The sequence below is a fragment of the Rosa rugosa genome, chromosome 3, assembly GCF_958449725.1.
Source record: "Rosa rugosa chromosome 3, drRosRugo1.1, whole genome shotgun sequence".
Classification (NCBI taxonomy): Eukaryota; Viridiplantae; Streptophyta; class Magnoliopsida; order Rosales; family Rosaceae; genus Rosa; species Rosa rugosa.
In genome coordinates, this window is record NC_084822.1 from 44,061,646 (window position 1) to 44,081,218 (window position 19,573).

The 19,573-nt window shown below is 37.9% G+C and overlaps 1 protein-coding gene across 1 annotated transcript; it reads left to right on the forward strand.

Annotated features, from left to right (window-relative positions):
• Positions 1-6,094: 6,094 nt before the first annotated feature.
• LOC133736714 (sulfate transporter 3.1-like) lies at positions 6,095-11,204 on the forward strand. The gene is made up of 12 exons (XM_062164311.1): positions 6,095-6,632; positions 6,739-6,946; positions 7,435-7,606; positions 8,184-8,249; positions 8,692-8,805; positions 9,235-9,351; positions 9,469-9,595; positions 9,790-10,076; positions 10,178-10,368; positions 10,469-10,554; positions 10,649-10,725; positions 10,815-11,204. The coding sequence occupies exons 1-12, from the start codon at positions 6,296-6,298 to the stop codon at positions 10,998-11,000; spliced, it is 1,968 nt and encodes a 655-aa protein (XP_062020295.1). The 5' UTR covers positions 6,095-6,295; the 3' UTR covers positions 11,001-11,204.
• The last annotated feature ends 8,369 nt before the right edge of the window (positions 11,205-19,573 follow it).

The window sequence follows — 19,573 nt, forward strand, 5'->3', positions numbered from 1 at the left end:
AGGCATTTTCGGCCTTATTTGGCCATATTCGGAAGGCCGACCTGCCCTTTCGGCCCTAACGACCCAGCCCTAATGGGCGGGTAAGGGTTAGCATTTAAGCCCCGACCCGGCTCGACTTGGCCCTAAATTTTGTTAACTTTAACTAAACCCGGCTCAGCCCAACCCTAAGCCCTAAAATTTAGGATAGGCCAGCTATTTTGTGGCATTGTTAGAACACCTCCAAGACACCCTTAGCTAGCCTTTCTTAAAGTCGACCTTTACTGAAGTTGGAGTAAAGCAGAGTATGTGCATCAGTGCATCTGTGCATGAATGATCGAGTTTCTGATCCATTGTTGCTAAGAAAGCTTCCCCATTTCTACGTGTTTCACTTAAACAACTTGAAATAATAAGGTCTAGCAGATGATGGGATCGTAGTAAAGGCTGGTTTTCATTGGCTTTTTAGCCCCTTGTGGGCAGACACCTTGAACCCTAATTTGGAGTACGTGCCTCCTTTAGTTACCATATCCATACGGAAATCCGAGAGACCAAACAATGAAAGCCGGCCGAATCAAATTCTTCGTAGGAGCAATAATTATGTTCAATTATTCTGCCACTTGAGATAAACCATGGATATTGGACATGATTGTGCATTTCACCAATACCACAAGTTTTGGATATTATGCTTATTCAATCATCGAGTTCATAATTTCTTCACCGTGTAACCCATTATTAAGGTTAAGTGGAGGTAAAACAAATATTTAATTTAATCCAAAGCAACATGGATGAGTAGTTGAGAAAGTTCTGGGTCTCTGGAATAAAGCAAAAGAAGTTAAAATTAATCGATGAATTGGGGTTATGGAAATGTCATGGAAGTTTTGTCTAGGAAGGTTCTAACTTGAGCAGGTTTTTTCTGAACCCAGAGACGTCTACATGCATTATCTAGATATTTGAAGTGGGATATCGGATTCGATATACCTAGCAATGACAAAAGCATGAGACATTAAAAATCCAAAAAAAAAAAAAAAGAGGGAAAACAAATGAAATTTGTCAACTCTCGCCACAAATAATTAGCATTCGCGTACATTATTGCTTATAAATTTTGTGGTCTTCATGTTAATTATCTATATATTTGTAATAAATATTGAACATTAACTAACTCCCATCCATAAATGTATTCTATAAGTGACCACATTTCTCACAAAATCTTTGTTAATTACGATCATAAACTTAACATGCATAATCGATCTACTCATTATTTTTATTAATTTCTGGTGTGGTGACTATGCATCGATCTGATTCTCCAAATTAAAAAGTGCGTATGTGGCTCCCAATTTTTAGGGTTCAGAGACCAAACATAAGCATGTGTTAAATATGATAAATAGAAATTAGAGAAACCCTTTATTCGTGGGGCCGGAACTATATATATTAGTCACTACTGCAGTACTGCGCATGCAGAAGTTTAGTTCCTCCGAGCAGTCGGGGTTGGCCGGTTTGTGTCAACGGCTATGTTATGTTTAACATTTAGCATTCATAAAATTAATGAAATTATAAGTGGGATTGAGAGAATAATGTGTATCCCACTAGAATATATAGCATAGTTAGAAAAACGTGAACTATTTTTTTTTTTTTTAATAACAACTTAAGAAACTTGACCGGATTTGATATAGATCCCAGCTCCCTTCTTATGCGTTCTTTTAGAAAAGTGAAAAATGATAATAAACTTTTGACTATTGGTAATAAAAGACACAGTTTGTGTGGTAGTAATAGACTAGCTCACACCATAACACTTGAAAGTAGTGAAACCTGCAGCTTATAGTTTTTGGAATGTCTCATTGTGTTTGACAGAGATATAGATCATTATACCCCTCAGTTTCTCATTGAAAAAGACCTAATAGCTCCAACCAAAAATAATATATAATTACTAGTTGTTACTTACACCGTGGTTTTCTTGCTTTAAGAAAACACTGATCGATCAACATTATTGATATTGTGCAACATTATTGACAAGTCTAAAACCTGAAAGACGCTCATCAACTAATTACTAAATCTTAGGTATTCAAACAAATTGAATCCTTTATTCCTCTTTTTTAATCAATTGATTTGTTTTATTGGTTGCCTAGGCTTATCCAGTTCAATTATTCACTTTTGTAATTAAACTATGAAGCTACTAATGAAGGCGCTAAAGGGCTAAATAAAATATCAATATTATTCCTAATAATAAGATTAGCCAATTTTGTCAGCTTGATGGACACATTTTTTTATTTCTGAGATAGTAGTGTGTACACAGTACACTTTATTAGAAACGTCCTTAATTAGTTGTCCAACTTTGGCTTATGTGAACCTCATACCCGTGACACTGTCACAAACAAAAAAATGTTTATTTCTTTAATTTGGCATCTATGGTTCACATTATTAACGGTATGCGTATATGAGATGTACATACCCTGGCTACTGGCTAGAGCCTAGATCATAACCATCAGACTTGTTAAATAGCTACTTGAATAATTTTAGTGATGATTTTTCTAAATAAGACAATAATCCTAATCACGGGGATGTTCTCGATCTAGCTGATCAAATTGGATTTGATATCGAACTTTCGGGAGTGTATTCCATGCACTGACAGTACATAGGTACTTGCAATATGAATGGATGTAATTTTTTATTATATTAAAATATATAAAGAGGTGTGATTAAATGAGTGGCTGTTATTTTTTTTGAGATAAAAATAACTGACAGTGCACTTGCACTGTCGGTGCATACAATCCTCTCCACGAACTTTCACTCAAAATGATAAGCATGTCGGTGGACGTCTTTCTAAGACCTTATTGGATGGTCAAAATTAAAGTTGGTATTAAAGCTAACATATTGGTAGCTGAAGACCACTACAACTTACCAAAAGAACATGGAAACATAAAAGTACGCCTCTTAATTATCATGACAATAAGACACCATATATCGATCTTGTTGTGTCTTTCAGAGACTTCCAATGGCCACGTTAAGAACTGGGGTTAAAGATAATTTGAGCAGAGCTCAAGATCCTAGAGCTTAATTATAGATGAAGAGCCGTTTGGAGTTGCTTTTGTTGGGAACAAAAATGCAGATACAAGATTAAAGCACCGTCGTGCACTTGCACCAACATAAATGAATGGTTAGATTGCATTAAATACATTTTTTATTTATTAAAAATAAAATTGATAATAAATATCAAGGGTTGAGATTATTTTATAAGGGTTGGGTCACTTGCACCGTCGGTGCATAGAATAATTTCCAAGATTAAAGACTATTTTTGGAGAATTATATCTTTTGTTGGAAAAGTTTGCAACGCATGTATAATTCTTTTAATATATTTTGCACAATTAAAAGTACCTGAAGAGTTGAAGTAGTTTGCTTCTTTAAAAATTACAGAAAGTGCTCATGTAATTCATAAAAGACTCTTAACTTCTTTTGCCAAATGCTGTCACGTCTTTATTAATTAGAAAACACTTGTGTTAATTTTAGAACCTCAAAGGAGTTAAAAATAAATTAAAATCTCGAATACTTCATCAAGAAATTAACGCAACTTTTCTATAACCTCCGAACTATAAAATATTCAAACTGGTTATGAAAATTATTGTAACCCTTTTTTGATCTGATCTGAAAATTATTGTAACCCTTTAAAAACATGTTTGACTATTGTGAAAGAAATAACATACCCGAGTAATAAAAGCACGTACGATTGTTAAATACCAATTGATTTATCACTATTTAATCAAAAAGAAATTGGACTATTATTACGTGGCCTTATGACGTTATTATTGACAGGTTAATTACTCTTGCAATAGATTTTTCTAGGGTTGAGGTGACCTGGTTCAAACTGGACCCAAAACTTTCAAGCCATAAGACGTCAAAATGGCCGGGAGAAAGTGATAAGTTCCGAATATGCCGTCCCCATGCAGGTTAAGGTAAGATAGCGTTTCAAACTCAACCTTAATGCTTGATTGATTAATGATTGTGATTTGTGAGCTAGAGTTATTCATCTTTAGGTCAATTTGCGGAATTGGGTGTAAGCACGTACACTCCACTGTACTATACAGTAATGATTTTACGTTTGGTACTCTAACAACTAGAACGAACATTCAGAAATCAAAACGCTTCTGCTTTCCTTCTCTATTAGGTCTAAGAAGAATAGAAAATGCTTATATTTTCATCTTCTTCTTGAAAGAAAGAAGATGAACTGTTCTATCTATGACACATGCAATTACTTAAACAAGCAAACAGAGAAGAAAGTTATGACGCAAGCAAAGAGATAATTATCAAAGTGGGGATATAAAGAATGATTTCCACCGGCTGCGCGATCCAACTTTAGGGATTTGGCTCGTCGAGTCGAACATGACTTCTGCATCCACGAAAGATCGAACAATGTTAGGCATTGATATTCCATCAGTTGCAAACCGAGAACATGCACTTCACGAGTTTACGCTAATTCAGTCAAACTTGAAAACGAGTTTATATATTTATACATATGCTGGAATTAAATTCGCTTCAACCACACTTATAGCAGACTCATGACTTGAGCTTGACCCGCAGTTTTTGTGCTTTCGGCTTTCATGTCAAAATTGTGGAATCTATAACTGATAGTTATATATAGTAACTCGATCACACCCTTCACCAAAAGGAATTAAGTGACTCTCGAGTCTTACCTGTTGATTATGTAAACAACAGTAACTATTAGAAACCCCACTTCTACCAGTTCTACCTTCTAGACTATAATTTATCAACTATCCATTCAAAGTCATCATTCTTCTTTTACCTTTTTAAGTTGTTTATTTATTTATTAATTTATTAATTTAAGATCGCGCATCTTTGTAGAAATTAATATACAAATATAGTATTGTCCATCAATAGATCAAACACTCAAATGATGAAATGATTAAGATTGTAATCAAGTAATCAAATTTAGTTAATTAGTTCTTGCCAATAACAATCTTATATCAGAGAGCTAAAGAAGTAGTAGACAACTCGAAAAGTGAAATAAAATTGCAGTTGCAATCGCAAGAATTGCTCTATAATACTCTTGATATTTAGCCTATTGCATGTAAAGCTGCTAAAGCAACATGCAATACATTACATAAATTTCTTTTTTGATCAAATCCCTAACTTAATTAGGTCTAAATTAATTAGAGAACAATCAACCTCAACCATGTCGATCAATTGCCAGCAAATAACTGTCAAAGAACTAATCAACTCCTTAACCTAACACGTGTCAACAGAACCTCATATCCACTTCAACCCACTCAAACTCCATCACGTAACAAACTCATGCCACAGTGGCAAAACATGCAATAGGCCAGAAAGGCCGTCCCTTGGCTAAGGCAACTGAGGCGGTCGTCGTAGATCTCAGGCTTTGGAATGCCTCATATTTTCCTATGAGATAAGAGTTTAGGCTTTTTAAAATTGACTAGCCTATTTTGTATCCTAATTTGTGATGAGAATTTATAAAACCATCACATAGATCGGATTATCCAAAAAGCTTAATGCTTTAGTTTAACAAACCTCAAAATTTTTGTCTTTTGTTATCTGTAGGGAATAGAAAATGAAAATAAAAAATGAATAGTTTTCTCTTCATATTATCCATTTATTTAAAAATGTGAATTTGGTTCCTGAACGACTTGAAATTTCTCATCAATTCTGCTCTAATCTTTGTCTAGCTCTTGTCTCTCAATTGGTAAACTTTTTTTTTCTTTCCCTTTTTCTAGATTTGAAACACAATGGATATATCTCTTATGAAGAGCTAAGAATGTTTTTCTAATATTTCACCCTCTCAAAACACCCCTGAAGAACAAAAAAGAGAGGGAAAAAAAAGGAATACTTACCTATACGTGAGCTTCCTGGATTTTGCCTCCTTTTATAGAGGAGTAAACAAAAATAGAACACGAGGTGTGCCGCTCACAGAATTTTTCAAAAACTTATAGAAATTAAAAATGATCTAACACTTGTAACTTGTAAACGTGTCACCTCTTCACTAATTCAATTCGCGTGGGTCCCCAATCGCACTTTCAAAATGAAAAAATAATGGATCATCATCATCATCCTCCCATACCGTCCTCGAATCCCACCTCTATAAATTTCCATAACCACTCGGCTTCTTCTCTCACACTACACCAAGCTAGCTGCTCACACTTCTTCTCCTCCTTCCAACTGTCTCACCCTAAAGTCCCTCCAAACTTGTCATTTCCGAGACCGCCACCGTTTATCATTTCCTTTTCCTTAGTGGCAAAGTCATTTACAGCTCAATTCCATATCTGCTCACATTTTTCTGAGTAGCAGAGATCAATTAATGGGGAACGTGGATTACGTGTACCCTCCGGAGAATGTGGAGGCGTCCCCCCGAGTGGCGATTCCGCCGCCGCAGCCGTTCATCACGACTATCAAGAACTCCCTGAAGGAGACGTTCTTCCCAGACGATCCTCTCAGGCAGTTCAAGAACCAACCTGCTTCCAGAAAACTAGTCCTCGGACTCCAGTATGTGTTCCCCATCTTTGAGTGGGGCCCGCGTTACACGCTGGACTTCCTCAAGTCCGATCTCATTTCCGGCATCACCATCGCCAGCCTCGCCATCCCTCAGGGGATCAGCTACGCCAAGCTGGCGAACTTGCCTCCGATTCTCGGCCTCTGTAAGTATCCAGATGCATGCTGAAACTGTTTACTAACTGATGCAACAGTGTTTTACTTATTTATTTATTACCTAGTAATTATAACGTGTAATACTGTTTAATGCAGATTCGAGCTTTATTCCACCATTGGTTTACGCCATGATGGGGAGCTCTAGAGATTTGGCTGTGGGGACGGTGGCCGTGGCCTCACTTCTCACGGCTTCAATGCTTGGAGCTGAGGTCAATGCTACTGAGAATCCCACTCTCTATCTTCACCTGGCTTTCACGGCGACCTTCTTCGCCGGAGTTTTCCAAGCTTTGTTGGGTTTGTTTAGGTAATTATTGTCATAATTTACAGCTAACCTAATCTATAGTACTAGTTTCTTCTATATGTGGTAACTTAATATGTTGGTAAATTAAGCGATAGCAATAGTTAGCCAGCTAAGTAGGTTGTTAACTTGAGTAGTAGGTTAAGAACAATAAGTTCACGCAATTAAACGCACAGAAAAGGATAGAAGACGGGAACATGTATCTACAGGTTTTCTGGGTTTTTTTGTCTTCTACTACCCAAACAATTTTGTCTTTTCAATTTTTGGACAGATGATATTCGTTCACACTTCATACATAGAGTAATGCTCTAACGGGTACTGGAAATTAAACAAAGAATCTTTCAGACATAGATCGACCCAACAGACAAAAAAGAAGAAGAAGACATAGATCGATCCAATAGCCAGCTTTACAATCCACGAAATCCACGAAATGGCTAATAAGGTTACCGTTTTTGGAAAATTTTACAAATGTATGTGATTGATTTGATTTGCAGGCTTGGATTTATCGTGGATTTCTTATCACATGCAACCATAGTAGGGTTCATGGCGGGGGCAGCCACCGTGGTGTGTCTGCAACAGCTCAAGGGTATTTTGGGGCTAGAACATTTTACTACAGGGACAGATATCGTGTCAGTTATGCGCTCTGTCTTCAGCCAAACACATAAGGTTTGTAATAATTTGTTGTCATTTTCCTAAAATACTCGATCCTATTTAGCCATTGAAAATTTAGAACTCGATCCTCAAAATATCACAAATATGAAATATGATCAATTTCACTAATTGAAGTAGGCACCGTGTGATGTATGCTTCTATTTTAATGATAGAATTGGTGTTATTAGGTGCTCTCAATGGTCACGACCATGTTATTTATTGTCGGTCACATTTAATATGATTGTGATCGATTATCATGAGCAGCGTCATTTGGATTACGAAAGAATATGTTTGACTCTTGTCAACATTAAACCGATAAAGATTCTTTACCAATTAAAAAGGTTAAGGGTCATTTTCTAAATCCTAGAGTCTTTCAAGTTTCAAATTGAAAAGCTGGCCTTGGAGTGAAATAACCCTAGTTTTTTGGTCTGTTGGAAGTATAGCTAACCAAGAAATTAAAGTTTGGATAATTTATTGAGTATATATACTTTTCTTTATTACTGCAAGTGGTTGTTTAAGCTAAGAGCAAGTGGTTGTTTAAGCTAAGGAGGTTTGATTAACTTTGTCTAACAATGATTGATGGTTGTTGCAGTGGAGATGGGAAAGTGGGGTTTTGGGATGTTGCTTTCTCTTCTTTCTCCTCATCACCAGATACTTTGTAAGTGAATCGAAACCCATATCTTGCACTTTCCCTTTGTTTATTCATTCCAATCAGATACTTATTCTTTTAAACCTACTATACCGTCATGTTTTCATTTCCATATTGGAACAATTGATTAAATAAACTTCTCCTGTCACGCAACTTATAATAATATGTATAGGAAGATCGAATTAGTATATTATCTTAATCTAGAAACTTTCATGAAAATTACTCTGAACCTGCATCTAACTTTTAGACCCTCAATTTTCTCGGGTTGGTTGGAATCAGCTTCTGTCTTGTTATGTCATGAAATTCTTGGTTTCAACTTTCAACCTTAACCTGCTCCCTAAATTTTTCAAAGATATGACTCTTAAAAGAACGTTGTTAAAACTAAAACATTAATTAATTATATCACTTACTTAATTCGTTCTAATGTGTTGATGATGATGGAAATATGCAGAGCCAGAAAAAACCCAAGTTCTTCTGGATATCAGCCATGGCACCTCTGACGTCGGTGATTTTGGGAAGCGTGCTGGTTTATCTCACCCATGCTGAGAAACATGGAGTTCAAGTGGTGAGTAAAAAACACACACGAATAGACAACATCCGTGAATAGAGTCCATTCCGGTCCGGTCCTTTCCAGTCCGTGATCACCAACTAGGGCTAGTACGTGTATATACTTTACAGTCAAGGACCACCATTAAAGTTTAATTCAAACCCAGACCATCTTCCATGCTCAGTGTTTCGTATAGTCGTTTTACATTATTTTAGTTGAGCTGAGCCCCCACCAATAATAGAGTAGGGTGATTGGTTGAGGGCCCTGAGATATTCTATGCCGTATTTGCCCAATCGTCAAGGCAGAGTAGGACAGTACTAGTTCTGGTTGGTGGGTCGGAGGAGGACGTCGGCGTCATAGAAAACCTTTTCTCCTTTTCTTTTCTTTGTTTTAATCTGGAGGATTAATTGGGTTTTTAACTTTTTTTATCCATGGCTAATTTTTCAGATAGGAGAGTTGAAGAAGGGGTTAAATCCTATGTCTTTCGGGGATCTTGTATTTGTGTCACCTTATCTATCGACAGCTTTCAAGACCGGCATCATCACCGCCATCCTAGCTCTCGCCGTGAGTATCTTCTTTTGCTTTGTGATTATCTGGCGGAGAAAGTGATAAAGTAGTTGATTAGTGCTAGTTAATATTTGTTTGCTAATTCAGCAGTTTGGATAATGCGATTATGTGCAGGAAGGAATAGCAGTAGGGAGAAGCTTTTCAATGTTCAAGAACTACCATATTGATGGAAACAAAGAGATGATTGCCTTTGGAATGATGAACATTGCCGGTTCTTGCACTTCTTGTTACCTTACTACAGGTTTAGATCAATAAACAAAAATGATTGATAATTTTTTTCTTGAGACAATAGAATATGTTAAGTTATTGACTTCTCACAAGATAACTTGTTTCACAAGAAAAGTCCATAGCCGTTTATATTCATTTGCTAATTCAGCTTCTTAATTATCTTCATCTCATGATCTCATCTTACATTGAATTAAATGCAATTTTCAGGGCCCTTTTCTAGATCAGCGGTGAACTTCAATGCAGGATGCAAAACGGCAGTGTCGAACATTGTGATGGCGATTGCAGTAATGTTCACATTGTTGTTCCTCACACCTTTGTTCCACTACACTCCCCTTGTGGTGCTCTCAGCCATCATCATAGCCGCAATGCTCGGTCTTATAAAATACGAGGAAGCAATCCATCTCTGGAAGGTTGACAAGTTTGACTTCGTTGTCTGCATGAGTGCATACTTCGGCGTTGTTTTTGGCAGTGTCGTAATTGGCCTTGTGTTAGCGGTATGAAAATATAACCCAAACTAACACTTGGATCTTCAAAAATGAAGGATGACAATTTAATTTTCTAATTAGTCTTTGTGCAAATGAACTTATATATGCAGCTTGCGCTATCAGTGATGAGGGTACTATTGTTTGTGGCAAGGCCCAAGACTTTTATGCTTGGAAACGTCCCAGATTCAATGGCTTATAGAAGTGTGGAACAGTACACAAATGCAAGCAATATTCCTGGAATGCTCATTCTTGAGATTGATGCTCCCATTTACTTCGCCAATTCCAACTACTTAAGAGAAAGGTAATTTTATCGCCCAAGTAACCTCGAGCTTACTTGAGATTTTGCCTGATATTGATCGAAACTAGATATTGACCCAATGCAATACTTGTGAATCTTTCAGGATTGCAAGGTGGATTGATGAAGAGGAAGATAGAGTAAAAGCTTCAGGGGAAAGTAGCTTACAATACGTCATATTGAACATGGCTGGTAAGTGCTTGATCAATTGGTCTCAAGAATTGGTTTAATTGAACAGAAATTTTAAAGTAATTGAAACCCAATCTGTTTTTGTTTATTATTACAGCTGTTGGTAACATAGACACAAGTGGAATAAGCATGCTTGATGAGGTCAAGAAGATCATTGATAGAAGAGGGCTCAAGGTACACTTCTATCAAATTTCTTTCAACTTTTTGCCCTCAAAATTCCCTTCCATTGCTTAGCTCACACGTTTCATTTGATATGTTTATAGCTCGTATTGGCAAACCCTGGGAGCGAGGTGATGAAGAAGATGAACAAGTCTGACTTGATTGAGAAAATAGGGCAGGAGTGGATTCATTTGACTGTTGGAGAGGCTGTTGGAGCCTGCAAATTCATGCTTCACACCACCAAATCTGACCCGGTAAAAGAAGAACCAGGGACTTGGAATAACGTCTGATCGAGCTGAAAGTGCATGTCGATTTATGTATCAGAAGTTGAGCAACATATATGTGAGGACTCATTGAATCAAAGAGAAGTGAGTCTCATTTATATGTCTAATTCGATCGATGCTTAAGTCACAGTTGGAAGCATTCATTTTTTCTACTTCCAACATATGTATAATGTATATCTCGTAATGAAAATTATAATGGAAATTTATCAATTACTGTGGAGCTAGACCCCAAGAATGCGTCTACTCGATATGTCTCAATTCTTACTCAATTGTATTTTTGTTGGTGCCAATTTCGGCATCAACGAGTCAACGGAAGTTCCGTTGAAATCCAAGTGTAAAGTGGTGGGGTTGTTTTCTTCAAGTGGGCCTATCTTTCCCTTCGATTAGTTTGACTACGTGAGTAGCCCTGGACGTCCACTTGTGACTGAAGGTATGCCCTGGTGGTCCTGTGCCTAGCCTTGGTCGTTCACTTCTTGTGACTGAAGGTATGGCCTCGGGCTTCCTTCACCTGATGTTGGGTCTCCAAGCTACCTTATTTGGTGGAACTGGTAGTCTCGTCTCGGACTTCCTCCACCTGATGCTGGGCCTCCAAGCTCCTTGTTGGGTGAAACTGATAGTCTCGCCTCGGACTTCCTTCACCTGATGTTGGGCTTCCAAGCTCTTTTCTTGGGTGGAACTGATGGCCTCACGTCGGGCTTCCTCCACCTGATGTTGGGCTTCCAAGCTCCTTGTTGGGTGAAACTGATAGTCTCGCCTCGGACTTCCTTCACCTAATGTTGGGCCTCCAAGCTCTTTGTTGGGTGAAACTGATAGTCTCGCCTCGGACTTCCTTCACCTGATGCTGGGCCTCCAAGCTCCTTGTTGGGTGAAACTGATGGCCTCACGTCGGGCTTCCTCCACCTGCTGTTGGGCTTCCAAGCTCCTTGTTGGATGAAACTGATAGTCTCGTCTCGGACTTCCTTCACCTGATGTTGGGCTTCCTCCACCTGATGTTGGGCTTCCAAGCTCCTTTCTTGGGTGGAACTGATGGCCTCACGTCGGGCTTCCTCCACCTGATGTTGGGCTTCCAAGCTCCTTGTTGGCGGAGCTCTATGGAAAGGACTATGCATTTTGGCATAGCTTTCGGAGAGAAGAGAAAGTTGAAGTCTCCCCCTCAGCCTTGTGAACGCTGGGTATTTATAGGAGAAGAGAGTTGACGTGGAAAGGGAAAGGCATGGCTCAATCCCATAAAATCGGGGTGTCAGCCTCCCACTCTCTGCCTACTGACACTCTGGGATGGGCTGACAGAGTTGGTACGTGACAGATGTCACCACCATGTGGTCCGATACGGTTGGTGAAGGGTCAGGGACAGGTGTTGCCTATCCAAGCTTCCCTTTTCCTGGAATTACTCTTAGGCCATGCCTTATGTCAGAACTTGACACGTGGCATGGTTGGTGAGATTTTTCTTTGATTGGTGCTCCATGTCTCGTCATGACGATTACATGTGCGTGAGCTTGGAGGTTGAGGCTTTAGCCTTGGAGCTCGTGGTCATGATCCTTAGAGGTCGAGGCTTCTAAGCTTGGGGGTCGAACTCTTGGTCTTGGGGGTTGAGACTCTTGGTTCCTTTGGACTGTGCTATTCTAGTAGTGAGGTCGTGATATGCTTTTGCCTTGCCATCCAAGACGGTGAGTCAATCACATGGTGACCGTCCAAGACTTAAGAGGTGGAGATCCAAGGTTGAAGACTTGAAGTACCAAAGTGAGGCATCTCACTAGTCATGATTATTTCCATCTTAGGGTTATCTTTTCTTTCTCGATGAAAGGTTTAAGTGCGTTGAAAGGTCAGAGTCCTACGTTGACTCTTTGACATTTCAACACGTACCACATGGAATGGGTTGAAAAGTCAAAAGTATTTGTCGAACCAAATTATGACATCAACAATTTTATTGGTGAATACATTTACGCTCTCTCCTCACCAAAAAAAAGGGAGGAAAAGCATAAATGACTGCATTTTCAGGAATAGTCCTCTGAATCCTGTTAGCACTGTCCATGCTGCTTACTCCTACTGGAACTTGTACAAGGAGCATAACCCTGAAGGGGTGGGGAAAACTCCACAAAACAACCATGCCATCATTAAATGACATTTCCCTCCTTCAGATACTTTGAAGATATATTTTGATGGTTCAGTAAAAAACCCTGCATCATCTGCTGCTGGCATGGTTTCATTATTTGGGACCAGAACGGAACTCCCATTATGGCGTCCACTAAGCATGTTGGGAGAACCACTGTTCCAACCACAGAAGCTCTCGCTCTAAGGGAAGGCTTGATCAAAGCAAGAGAAAGGAACATGAAGAAAATTATAGTAGAATGAGACTCCAAGCTCATCATTGACTGCATACAAAAGAAATGCGATTGTTCTTGGAGGCTCAAGGCAATCATTCAAGATATCAAGCATATTACCACCTACTTCGACTCATTCTCAACCAAGCATGTTCTTCATGAAGTCAATTTTCCAGCTGATGCATTAGCAAACTTAGGACATGCATTTTAATGATGTGGAGATGTATTGGGAAAACAATATTAATTTTCCCCTTTTAGTTAGGAATGCAGTTCTTTTGGACCAACTTGGGTCGGGTTGTATTAGAGGATTCTCCTTGTAATTTAATTTTTCTTATAAAAAAAAAACAGGAAAACATCAAGAAAATTACAAAAAGTACATAGCCGCTCTAATGTACTGATCTTCTGTTTCTATATGAAGACGAACAAAAAATTGCACTAATCATAGGCACACTCTGTGTTATGAATCATTTTGATTATAGTTGAAACACAACGTTTTGAAACATAGTAGAAGGAATATTATGGTTATCTGTTTTGTATTAGTCTCCTCTTAGAACTCTACAAGTGTTCATTGCCAGCTTGCAGCTTGTTGCGCCTGGTGTTTATAGTTTATTTGTTTCGTTGAATGGTATCAATGAAAAATCTGCATTTCTATTTTCTTAGTTTTTTTTCTAGAATTTATCTTTGTTTCATTTCACAACTATGTCATACCATTGCTTGGATTCCGGGGATTCTAACACTCTGAGTCCCGGAAAACAATTTCATGGACAAGTATATGAAAGACTCAAAAGAAGTGAAAAAAGTGTTTACTTCTTCTACCTTTTTAGTTGAGGGACTAAATATTGGCAGAGGAATGCTAGCAACCTTCCCCTCCAACCTTTCCCATTCATTGCTCACGTGTATTCCACTATCCATAAAAGTTAGATAATTAATGAACTCAAATGACAACTTTTCAATTTTCCTTTATACCCCTATTTATTTTCATCTGCATTAAAACACTTCACTTATTTCCTCGTTTATCAATTCTTCATTTTATTTTTTTTCCATAAAAAGATTATTTTTTCTTTCTGTATACTCTCGCTCAATTTATGTTCATCTGCATTAAACCTCTCTACTTATTTCACGTTTATCAAATTCTTCTTCTTCTTTTATCAATTAATATCACCTTGTCATTTATCAATTAAGAACCAAACCTACAAATATATCTTTCCAGATGTTAATCAAGCGAGAAGCCTTGCTAATACCACTCCGTGTTATGTGGAAAACTCTATCAAACACATCAGGATAACCATAATGCATATATATATGGACCCTGTAGGTCTGTATATTGCTTGGGATCAGTTTCAAGCAATTGGATGTTAATGATTTAGAGATACTAATATGTTAATTGGCATCAATAAATTGGACTTAATTCAAAGGATTTGCAAGAACTCACTAAGCTAGAGTTACAAAGCTTGTTTCCTAATTGGACATGAAGGGAAGATATTTTTATGGAAACAAAAAAATGAGGTTGAGAATATAATTTTTTTTTTTTTTGAAAGGATTTGATGTAATCAGATATCAAAGCCATAAAAACAGGCCAGAGTTTAACATAACTTATATTATCTTGAGAATATAATTGGCAAGAGTATATAGAAAGAAAAAATAATCTTTTTATGGAAAAAAACAAAAAGAAGAATTGATAAACGTGGAAATAGTGAAGTCTTTTAATGCAGATGAAAATAAATAAGGGTATAGAGAGAAATTGAAAAGTTGTCTTTTAAGTCCATTAATTATCTGATTTTTATGGATAGTGGGATACATGTAGCGAGCAATGAATGGAAAAGGTAGAAAGGGAGGGGAAGGTTGCTAGCATTCCTCATATTGGCAAAAGTGACCACATCAATGCACAGAGTAACTTCCAATTAATATCAGCATCTTATCAAAAAAAAAACCTCCAATATCAGCAAACTACCATGATTGGAACCAATTGTCACAGTCCCGCTGACTCCAAGACGCCTAAAATTGCATAATCAAACTACCACATCTACAAAAACACGGCAGTGATGAAGAATCATCAAAGTTTAATAGTAAAACTCAAAATATAGAGTAAATTTTGAAGTTATATTAGATAATTTATATCAAAACTCGAGTATGAAGACCACAACAAAAGTGCGATATTTATTTTCTATTCTCGATTGAGGAGAATAATATACAAATAATACCCGAACTTAGGCCCATTCTAAACATTAATACCCGAATATGCAAAACTATAACACGTATCTGAAATTTTCAACTCGACATATTATTCATACACGCCGTTACTAACGGCGTTAAGTCTTGTGCTAGGTGACATATTTTGAGGGGTATTTGGGTCACTCCATATCTTAACCCATATATTTTTTTTAATATACTTAGTACATAGCAACTTGATTTCTCTCTCCCTCACTGTTCACATCTCTCTCTCTCTCTCTATCTCTCTCTCTCTCTGTGCAACAGGGTTTATGAATTTCAGAGAGAACTCGATAAAGTTCATGAAGAATTTGGTTGTGTATTATGTTTGTGAACATCTTCGATTCCATGGGTGTTAGGATTTCTTGGTCCAGGTTTGGATTTTTGATATTGTAGCTGGATCTCCAACTCATCTCACTGAAAATCCAAACCCCATTTCTACAAAAAATTGAAATTCCGGTGAGGGAGGGAAGTGAAGTGAAGTCAGAGAGTTAGACAAGAGAGAGTGGATGTGGGAGAGGGAGGATTTAGAAAACGATGAGTCGTAGATGGGGGTCGGAGGAGTGGAAGGTGTCGTAAAGCCAATTGCAGAGCGGGTTGGATCCCGAGCTGGAGAAAGAGGAAGGAAAGGAAGGCCGAAACTGCGACGTGGGCTTCAATGGAAGAGAGGAGAAAGAGGGCAGGGCGTTCAGAGTCGGTGAAGGAGGAGAGTGGATGCGGGAGTAGGCATTGGAGATGGACTCCCACCATGAGTGCATTGGGTCGTCCACGATGGCAGTGAGGGAGGAGATGGTGTTGCGGGTGGGCCTAGGGTTACGGTTTGGGTTAGTGGTGGTGGAGGAGGCGGAGGAAGTGGGGGAGTTGGTGCTGTGATTTGGGTGGAGTTGTTGAATTTGTGTTTGACTGAGAGAGAGAGTGTGAATTTGGGTTGAAATGACCCAATTACCCTTCAGGTTTTGCCACGTGGCTGGCTAGTTAATGCCGTTATGGACGAGGTGTACAATTATTGGGTCGGGCTTCAAACATCGGGTGCCGAAGTTGTAGTTTTGCAAAGTCGGGTACTAATATTTAAAATGGGTCTAAATTCGAGTACTGTTTGTATATTTTTCTCCTCAATTGGGTAAAAACTCCAAATGGTACCTGAATTATTGCGAAAGGTATTTTTTGGTACCTACAATTTTTTTATATTTTTTTTACCTCAAATGGTACCTCATGTATTGCTCCGTTACTAAATATAATACTTCCATGAACTTTTTTCGTTAAAGTCACATACGTGGCATGTATTAGATTTTGGGTAAAACTCCAAATGGTACCTGAACTATTGCAAAATGTATTTTTTGGTACCTACAAATTTTTTTTTTTACCTCAAATGACACCTCAAGTATTGCGCTGTTACTATTTTTTTTTTACATTCATAAGAAGAAGCTTTACTAGTAGGTTGAAGCAATAGAAATCGGAACCATTATCCGCTACTTATAAGTTATAACACAAATCAGGCCATCAAGCCTAAATATATCTTCCATACATCTAACAAGACGCTGCATCATCTTCGGTACACCACGAGACTAGGAAAGACGGTTATGTGACCACTGGGACCTCAAATCCGACAAAGAGCAAGATCAGTGGTCGAATGGATGTCGGCATGCCCAACCGGGTAGATGGTTTAAATCCTATGAAGGAAGTATTTGTGCTCGGACTCAACTCCACCTCTTGTTGGATCATAATATATACACACACACATATATATATATATATATATATATATATATACACACACACACACACATATATATATATAGAAAATTCATGAATAGTACCCAGAGTAAGGCTCACTATGAATTTCAATACAGTAAGTTCCACACTACTACAGAAATTGAAACAGACGACGGGCAAAAACTGTCGACTGATATGGAGGCTGACCGTCGTATATCGAGGCGCCGTCTGATGAATGTCGATTGTAGGGAACCGTCGTATGAAGGGATCGGCAGCATGCCAGTAGCCTGTCGATAGCATTAGCTGTTGTTTGACTGTTCTTCAGACAACGGGCGACTTTAGAAACTGTTGTGTGATTGCGATTCAGAGGTCGCTTTATTTTGTGAGCGTTGTGTGAGTTTTATTCACACAACTGTTTTTTCATAGCATATGTTATCTGTTTTGAGTTCAGACGACAGTTTTTATTTTGAGATTGTTGTGATTATTGTGTACATACGACAGTTTTTTTTGTCGTTATTGTTGTCCTAATAGAATGATTCAATGCATTATATTTGCTGGATGTGGAATCAAAAATGACCAAATTAACAGTAACTGATCAATAAACATATATAGAATAAATTGTTATAATCCATATCATGCACCAAAATGGATTGTGCAAAGATAATCTTTTATCCACAAAAGGAGTACATCTAATAGTACTCTCCTAGCAAAATACATCCAGAAATTTACTTAAGTGTCTAGCTTTGCAAGCTTTGCTGTTCTCATGGCCTCATTCGCGTCTGAGGAGCTTAAAGTTTGAGGAGCTCCCACACTCTACACTCTCAATATCTTCTGGAGTTTCTTCAATAGCATCGAAACTAAATTCAACTTTTCTTTTAGCATGTGCTTTAAGCAACTCAAGGTCATGTTTCAGCTTCTGAATGTGCTTTCTTACTGCTCGAAGGCCATCCATATACTTCGATTTATCAAAGCCTGTAAGGGGCAGGAGAGAACAAAAGGAGAAAAATGAGAATTAATGATGGACAGAGTCTCAAGTATATAATTAAGGGCTCTAGTTTTAATTTCACTATGCCAAAAAAGCTATCAGACAACAGAGTTCAGACGACAGAATTGTCATTTTCTGTCGTCTGAGTGTTTCAGACTAAACTCAGACGACACATAAATTAAATGTGTTGTCTGAATACAATGAGAAACCATGCTTGTTTCATTTTGAAGATATTGTCAGATTCAGACGACATTTATGTGTCGTCTGAAAAGATGGAAATATTTCATATCTAACCCTAGCAGAAATTTTGGAATTCCCTCCAACTACCTCAAGTCATTTCCCTCTCAAAAGTCTCAAACCCTAGCTGAGAAGTCAATGAGGGTGATATTCAGACAACATTGTTAAGAAATTGTGTTGTCTGAATGAGATGACTTTTCCTTAAGTCTTTTTTGGAATAACTACAGAATACACGCGAAACACTTCGTGTATTTCCCAAACATTAGCTCTGTCTAAAACCCCATCCAATCAATCTCTTAGCAACCAAAAACTCGAAGCTCCAGTAAGAAAACTCGGCCGATTTGAGAGGTTGATATAAACCTAAAACTCGACCATCTCTCAAATATGAGAATCCTTACCAAAACCTAAGCCACCCTTCTTAGTCTCGCCTTCAACCCTAAAAAATCCTTGTTGTTTGCATTTGGGTCTTAATGGAGCTGTCCAGCAACCACTCAAGAGAGAGGAAGCTTCACTATTTTGTTTTCGATTGGGTTATTGGTAAGCATTTTGCTTCATTTAGTTTACGGTTTCGATTGGGTTCAACTTCAATGTTCGATATATGATTTTTCTGAAAATTGATTTGGGGTTTGATAAAATTCCCTTGTAAATTTCTCTTTGGGTCGGCCTCTCTTCCGCTCTCAACCTACTTCTCTTCCGTTTCATATCTATGAGAAGCTAGTGTGGTGTTTGGGTATTCAGAGTACCAAAGTCACAAATACATGCATCCTGTCTCTGGGTAAGATCAATTATAAGCTAGATCTCATCATATCAATATAATCCATCACAAATCTGGTATTTCTTTCTTCTCTAGATTCTCCGCTCTATCTAAGCTATATTTGATGGATAGAACTTCGTTTTGGAGAGTGAGAAACAAAGAAGATGGGTTCGGATTTGAAATTGGAAGGCACATCAGCTCTGCATATACAACAAGGGTGAGAAACAAAGAAGAGGGATGGGTTCCGATTTGAAAAGTTCAATTTCTCCTGAAATTGCAGGTTTTGTATACTAATTTCACTTCTGCACTCTCTCAGGTACTACATATTCTCCCTCTTTCTACATTTTGGGGTTTCATATCGTTG

Excerpts from the sequence above, each read along its gene's own strand:
- LOC133736714 (XM_062164311.1), top strand. The coding sequence starts at position 6,296 with ATGGGGAACGTGGATTACGTGTACCCTCCGGAGAATGTGGAGGCGTCC. Across the intron at positions 8,806-9,234 it reads AGAAACATGGAGTTCAAGTG|ATAGGAGAGTTGAAGAAGGG; the intron begins GTGAGTAAAAAA and ends CTAATTTTTCAG. Across the intron at positions 10,369-10,468 it reads TCCAACTACTTAAGAGAAAG|GATTGCAAGGTGGATTGATG; the intron begins GTAATTTTATCG and ends TGAATCTTTCAG.